We start from the raw sequence: 8,248 nt of genomic DNA, 5'->3' as shown, positions 1-8,248 counted from the left end.
CCAAATCCACCTTAATTAATCAATTGTGTTAATTACCTTACCTATTATTTAAGTGACAGTTATAATATATATTGACTAAAACGTTAACAATGAATGCAAAGCACGACAATATAGATTTGAAATGAATCACAAATCATTCACTAAATAATAAACCATTGTAGTCGAGAAATGAATTTTGCACTTTAATTTATGTGTAAAGGTTGATCCAACTTCATCACATGTCCATTTTTCTCCTGTCAGTTCATCCTAACTTATCTCATACATATACATATGTAATTTCTTGTTCAAGGTGGTCACACCCTAGGGTTCGCCCACTGCTCCTCCTTCATAAACCGGGTCAACAACTTCGACTCCACCCACAACGTCGACCCCACTCTAAACCCTAGCTTCGCCGCCAGTCTGAGGAAGACATGCCCCGCCCACAACAAGGTCAAGAACGCCGGAGCAACCCTAGACTCCACCACCGCCACCTTCGACAATGCCTACTACAAGTTATTAACCCAAGGGAAGGGCCTCTTCTCTTCGGATCAAGCTCTTCTAACAAACCCTAAGACCAAGAATCTTGTCGACAAATTTGCTACATCGCGAGAGGCTTTTGATGAGGCTTTTGTTAAGTCTATGATCAAGATGAGTAGCTTGACTGGTGGGCAGGAAGTGAGATTGGACTGTAAGGTGGTCAGATAATCATCAACTTTAAGACTTATATTGGAGAAAACAAGTCAAATTCTTCTGGTTCGCTATCTTAAATTGGTGAGAAAGCGAGATTGTTTTAAGTTATTTAATAGGGATTTGGGTTTTTATATGTGTTAGCGTTTCATATGTGTTCAATAAGAGGAAAGGTTGGACTAAATGGGACAACTTTTCCAGTGGAATTGGGGCATGTTCAGTTTGTGAGTTTGGCTACAAAAGTATAGACTAGTCCTTTTGTATATTGTTACAAATTTGGTTCATTCTTAGTAATCACGCATTTGTTTGGTTTTCATGTGGCTCGGTTTATTAGATTCTTGATGTCTTTATCTCAAATTGACTTATCAATAGTGTGCTGGAAAGTTGGTTTGTAGTTAGAAAGCAAGCAATAAGCACAGTTACCTAGTTAACAAAAGACTTCTCTCCACACCCCCCACCCCCCCACCATATATATTATATATATATATATATATATATAATAATATATATATTATATATATAAATATATAATATTATTTATATATATATATATAGAGAGAGAGAGAGAGGAGAGAGAGAGAGGGGGGGGGGACTGGGGAAGATCTGGCCAGCGTTTTCCCCCGTGCGCTACAAGGTTTTTTGATAAAAATCCACTGTTTTAAAATAAAAGTCATCTCTCTCTCCATGACCCAGCCCCCTTCACATCCCCAGCTCCCTCTCTCCCTCTCCCTCCTCCCTCCCTCTCCATCCCTCCTCCCTCCCTCCCTCTCTCTCTCTCTCTCTCTCTCTCTTCTCTCTCGCGTGACCCCAACTCTGCCGACCAACTCTCTCTCTCTCCCTCTCGCAGCTATCCTTAGAAAGCGAGCAATAAGCACAGTTACCTAGTTAACCAAAGTTACTCTCTCTCTCTCCTCTCTCTCTCTCTCCTCTCTCTCCTATCTCTCTCTCTCTCTCTCTCTCTCTCTCTCTCTCTTCTCCCCCCCCCCCATATATCTATGTGTGTGTGTGTGTGTGTGCATACATACATACATACATACAATATATAGAGAGAGGAAACTGGGGAAGAGCTGGGCCAGTGCTTCCCCCCCCCCTCGTGCGCTGCAAGGTTTTTTGTTAAAAATCCACTGCTTTTAAAATAAAAGCCATCTCTCTCTCTCATGACCTCAGCCCTCTTCAAATCCCCAACTTCGCTTTGACCCCAACTCCCTCTCTTCCCTCCCTCCTCCCTCCCTCTCTCTCTCTCGTCTCTCTCTCTCCTCGCTCTCTCTCTCTCTCTCTCTCGGTGACCCTACTCCGCCCCAACCAACTCTCTCCCTCTCCAGCTATCCTGCTCGATTCGCGAGCCAACTTCCCCGACCAACTCTGCGAGCCAACCCCATCAAGCCCTCTGCCATTAAGCTCCTCCTACGCCATTAAGCTCCTCCTCCTCTGGTATTAAGTCCACCACCATCAAGCCGACTCAAAATCTCATTCTTTCTCCTCCTAGTCTCGTCATCACTCTCGTTGTCAATCTGCTGATCTCACTGTCGATCTGCTGATCTCGCCATCGAGCCCCTTCCCTCTCCACAAGCCAACTCCGGTGCCATCACTCTCTGTTTGACTCTCAGGTACCTCAGCTCCTTTCATTTCCAATCTCTACAATATCTTCCCCTTTGTATCTGTAAAAATCTCCTTTTCATTCTTACTTGAATCACGATTGATTTAGGGATTAGGGAGGTAAACAAGGGAATGAGATAGTGATCTTCATCTTTTTCCTTAAATTTTTTCATTTCTAGAGCTTTTTATGCTCGATTTATGATCTTATCATGGTTTGATTTAGATCCGAGCTCTTTTTTCCCCAAAAGTTAGGGGTCTAATTAGAAATGGAATTAAACCTAATAGTTTTATTTCCTTTAACTAAGAGAATTTGTGATGAGCTTGAATTTTCCTTCTTTTTTTGCATGCTAATCATTGTAAATGTGTTATCTTGGTGGTATTTTAGGCGTGCACCTTTACTAATATGTTTATATATGATGATAATTTGTATATGATCACTTTAGGAATGTAAGGGTGTTTGTGAAAGTTTGTTTATTCATTGCTAAACTTATTATAACGTTGATCGTTATAACAAGTTTGAAAGGAAAGACTTTTTATAAGATTTCTTACACAACGAAAATGAAAATTACAACTCTCTCTTCAAACAACACACAACAGATATTTATCTCATGTTGTTTGAGTGGGATTTTTGTCTGTGTCAGGGTTTATCTGTGAACCATTGCGGATCAGATCCGATTGAACGGAATAAAATATCAATGCTCTTGCTTCATAAAGGAAACAATCGTAGAAGTAAATAATCTTGACCAACCGATATTACTACTCTTCTCGAGATCAAAACCAAGTTTGATCTCAAGGTATGCTGGCACGGACCTCAGATCTTTTGAACAACTTCCTTTTATGCTGGAATTCGCCAAGATCTGCTAGCCCTCCTCTGAAATTCGTGCTACTGTACTCTCCAAACCAACAACACCTCACTCCCTTTGATAGAATTTCATATCCTCTACGTATAGGGCCCTAGACTTGTATTTATAGACTTTAGTTGCGGTGTTTTTGGATAAGAACAAGTAATTTGGTCTCATCTTCAGTTAATAACAGTCTAACCATGTTTAGGGATGATATCCAAGCAGCTGGGAGGCTATAAAACGAACAAATCCTGAGAAAATATCGAAATATACGTTTTTGGGAACCAATGTGTGAGTCTGTTCAACATGAACCGGCCCTGTACGGGTCACCTTAGGATGACCCGGCCCTATGCAGGTCACATTAAGGTGAGCTGCATGATATTTTGGTCTTAACTCTCTCGTTCGACTTCGGAATGAGGTAATTCAAGATACGTCGGAAAGCTGATAAGGAGACCTACAACTTTTATTAATTTTCCAGATTCGATGCGTGCCACATTGAAAAAGAACTTTTTTGTCCGGGTCACATTAGGGTGACTCGCACGTGCGCGGGTGACCTTAGGGTGACCCGCATGGTATAATCTCCTTAACTCTCTCGTCTAACATTGGAATAAAGTGATTCAATATGCGTTGGAAATCTGACAGGGAGACTTACAACCTTTATCTTTTGAGATTTTTTGGATTCAAATCTCATCATGGTCAATTTTTCATTTCTTTGTGTGGGTCACTCTAGAGTGACCCGCACGTGTACAAGCCGCCTTGAGCCCTCCTGATTCTATTTTCTTCGTTATTTCACACATTTTGACATTTCACGTGCATTCTTTTACTTCTTTTTACAGCATCAAATGATCATCTTTGACTTGGATAATCCTCTCTGACTCGGATAATAACGTTCATCGCCTTCTCTTTATTTCGAACTACGTGCGCTTATAGGTAATTTTTGACACCTACAGATACTCCCTCCAAAGTGTTTCAGGACCATTCTTTTATTGAGGAGCCTAGAATACTTTGAATATAATACGCCCAACCTTCAATTCGTCGACTTCTTCAGCTTTCAGTCTATTTAGTGTTTTATCGAATAGCTAAAATTCTTTCGGTACTGTGTTTATAGTCTGACCGTTGTTAAAATTATAAACTAAGATTGGCATGTTAATATCTGAATTAGCTCATGTCATTGAATCAATGTTGAACTAATTATCTTCGTTGAGAGTTTATATATGATTTGTGGTTGAGATCCCTGGGGATTATCCTTTTACCTGGAATTGATCTGAGCCTTGTTTTGGTGAAATTATAAATACGTTGGTTGGTGCTGACCTTCATGGCAATGGGTTGACCTGCTGTAGGCTGTCTAAAAATCACAACGGATAGCTAATCCCTATCAAGCCCTGACAATAGAAGTCACGATCAGCCGACTTTCTAATCACTGCAACCGCAGCTCTACAACCGCTACAAACACGACCTCATTTTTGAGATGATTGATCTTGATGGCTGCGACAACAGCATGACTAATACTATATTAGAGACTATTAGAGATGCTGATGAGCAGTGTAATGATTTTAGAAATGAAAGGTTGGACTTAGCTGGTGAGTTGCTTGGTAGAGAGTTGTGGGCAAATATTCATATAAAAACACTATGGATGTTGATTCCCGTCAAATTCCAACAACGAAAGCTACAATCAAATAGCTTTCGTGCCAACAATCGAAAGCTACAGATAGAGGATTTTTCACACAGATCGAGAAGAGTTACAATTCGACGACGCTTCCGACAGTTGATGAAAACTCTGTTCAGTGGCCTTCGCAATCAACAGTGAGAGTTACAATCTGACGACTCTCATATTCTATAACAGGCAAAGATCAATAAGCAATAGCCTTTGCAATGTTATAATGGACGAGGTTACAAGTCAACAATCTCTCTCAAACGCAGAAATTCACTTCTGCATTTCTCAAATTCAAAACGCACACAACCTGTGTGTTCCTCAGTAGACATTGAACTCTGTAACGCAGAGTTAAATCATGAAACGCACACATAACGTGCGTTCTTCGACAGACTTAACTGTGTCCCAAACTCTGGACGCAGAGTTGAACTTCAACGCACCAGTGACCTGTGCGTTTCCAATTCCAGAACGCATGCGGCCTGTGCGTCTCAAATCTCTAACAGAGATTTAACTCTGTGTCTCAAGCCTTGGACACAGAGTTACGGACCAGAACGCCAATTGGGGCATTTTGACTTGTTCAAACACAAGCTGAACGGCCTCATAACCGTTTATCCCATGTTCTGAGGGATTCTCGCCCACAAAGGAGTGGAAATAGGGGTTGGTTACACCCCTTATCCCCCTATAAATAACCGACTTACTCAACTAAGTAAGGGGGTTGATCGGTTTCTAGCAGTAAAACCGCATAGGGTTAAGGTAAGCTGGCATCACAACCGCCCAAGGTCAACAAATCTCAGCAGTTCAACAGCACGAAGAAGGGGATCTTTTGAAAATCAAGGAACTGATCAACGATCAGTTAATCAAATCCCAAAGGATCCTTTCATCAACGGCATAATCCACTTGGCAATTAACCGAATCTTCGGTTCCAACAACTCTTTTACAGAGTTTCAACTCGCTCTAAGTTTTGAAACTCATTTAAGGGTTCGTGATTAAGTTTGCAACCCAAATTAATCACATCAAACCAGATATTCGGTTTTCAACAACTCTTATCAGAGTTTTCAACTCGTTCTAAGTTCTTTACACTCGTCAAGAGTTCTAAACCGAAGTCATCAAGCAATTCAATCGGTCTCGTGAGATAGGACGGTCGGATCGTCAACGGAGAGCAAGTTCGACATAATCAATCGAAGGAGGTACTCCATCGCTACCAAGAAGAACCCAGTTTTAAATAAAGGGGAGAATCAAATTCATTCTCCTCTCTTTTATAATCGGAATCCAAATTGTAATTGATTTTGAGAGGAATACAAGTCAATTTTTTTTTCATTGTCTTTTTACTGCAAATTTCCAACAAACAAAAGATGGCGACTCCGCTGGGGACAAGCTTCTCTGACGAGGAAGCGGTGGCGCAATCTGACGTTCATCTTACTGGAACCACCGTCGAAACTCTCGTTGTAGAGTTCGACCAAGCCAAGTATGAGGAGGCCCTCTCCTCTGGGTCGCTTAGCCCTAAAGCTAGGCGTGATACTCACAGGACCTCTAAGGAGGTCATCACTACTGCTGAGATGCCAAAGAAAGCCATTTCCTTTGGCCAAGACCTTAAACTCGCTCTGCGAGTTGAAGACTCCTCCCACGTATCACTACGGCGCATAATAGGTCAAAAGAGACCTATGTCGGAGGAAAACTCAACCAACGCCGATGATGCTGCGGCCAAGGCCTTGAAACAGGCCAAGAAAAATACTGCTCGACGAAGGAGAAGGTCCATACGGCGAGCATATTTGCGGAATAGCCGAGCTACTGCCCAACGCAAAGACAGCGTTTCTGAGCCTTTGCCTGAACTGTGCGTTTCTGCTCCAGATCGCACACTTCGTGGCAATGAACCCGACTATGAGCCTCGGGTTATCCAACTCAAACGCGACCCTCAGTGGCGCGTTGTTCAACATAGATGTACGCCTCAAAAATGCGTCCCAAAACATGACCTCCAAAGGCACGTTCAACCATTCAAACGCACGCCACAACCGTGCGTTCAGTCAAAACAAGACCCTCAAGGGTCTGTTCAAACAGCCAAACGCACACCACAAGGGTGCGTTCACCCAAAACAAGACCCCCAGTGGTCTGTTCAATCATCTAAACGCACACCACAGGTGTGCGTTCAATCAAAACCCGACCCTCAGAGGTCTGGGTCATCAACCAAACGCACATCACAAGTGTGCGTTCAAACAAAGAACGATCCTCAGGGGTCTGTTTCATTATCAAAACGCACACCTCAAATGTGCGTTCAACCAAAACAAGACCCGCAGGGGTCTGTTTCAACATCAAAACGCACACCACAAGTGTGCGTTCAATCAGGACAAGATCCACAAGGATCTGTTCCATCAGTCAAACACAGGCCTCGACCTCATGTTTATAAACCTAAACGTGACCCTCATGTTTCGTCTCAAGAACACGACATGGTCCGTAAGGTTCAAGAGGGACAGCATGGATTTAAGGTCCATGTCCAACCCATCCAAGGGCAGGGGGTTCCATCCCCACCTTCACAAAATCTTTCCCAGGTCTCCGACTTGCGTGAATTACTGTCAAGAGGAAGGCCAACACAGCAAGTGGCTCATTCATGCCAATGTGAGCGGCTCATATCCGCTGTCCTCTCCGAATGTAGTTGTTGCTCACCGGCGCCTAGGCAATCAGTGTTTGATAGGTTGACGAATGTCGCTAGACCTCCCAAAAGACAACGTCGCCAGAAGAAGACCTCTGAAATCGACTATCCCGAGGTTACTATCAACATGATCGGCAGAGGAAGAGCCTCGCATTCTGATTCTGACGAGTCACAAAGAAGTCATTCCCCGACTGTTAGAGAAATTTATGACCAGTTCGAAGGAGTATATCGACATACTCGGACTCGGACAGGAGCTATTCGCCCAGTTAACTATCAAAAGTTAGCCAAAGGGATTACCACAAGTGATGAGCATTCCGCAATAGCAGAATCTCAATCTTCGAGCTCGGTCGGAGCACAAGAGGTATCCGCTTATATGACGGGAAACCCCGAGGATATAGCCAAAAGAGTGGACGAACATCATGTCATGCTCCAGGCGCAACAGGAGACACTTCTCCAATTGAAGGACATGTTGGCCCAAGTTCTGGTAGAAAAATGCTAAAAACCTGAGTCTTCCCGGAAGACAACATCAAAGGGAAAGCAAAAAGTACACGAACATTCAGATCGTGAGACTCACAACCTGGAATCCTCCTCTGAAGGTGAGAAGGAGGTGGAAAAAGAACTGCATCCTCAGTCCACTAAAATGGATGAACTGGAAGCTCGACTCAACGCAATCGCCAACAGAAGTGAGCTCCATGAAGAAGGAGTGGTGAGGCCTTACCCTACTGAGTGGGATATAGCTCCATATCCACCGAAGTTCAAAGCTCCAACATTGCAACCTTTTGATGGCACAGGATCACCAAATCAGCATATCTACTATAGCAGGTTTGACATCCTAGGTTTCACCTCGGA

General features: G+C 43.1%; 1 protein-coding gene across 1 annotated transcript in view; it reads left to right on the top strand.

Moving 5' to 3' along the window:
* LOC109850189 (peroxidase 64) overlaps positions 1–982 on the top strand; it is a 3,490-nt gene extending 2,508 nt beyond the window's left edge. The window contains exon 4 of the mRNA XM_020420139.1: positions 290–982. Within this exon, the coding sequence (XP_020275728.1) occupies positions 290–684 (395 nt within the window). The 3' untranslated portion in view covers positions 685–982. The remainder of the gene's footprint in view (positions 1–289) is intronic.

The sequence above is a fragment of the Asparagus officinalis genome, chromosome 7 (assembly GCF_001876935.1).
Source record: "Asparagus officinalis chromosome 7, Aspof.V1, whole genome shotgun sequence".
NCBI lineage: Eukaryota > Viridiplantae > Streptophyta > Magnoliopsida > Asparagales > Asparagaceae > Asparagus > Asparagus officinalis.
The sequence above is the reverse complement of the archived record's forward strand: the minus strand, read 5'-3'. Positions and strand labels throughout refer to the sequence as shown.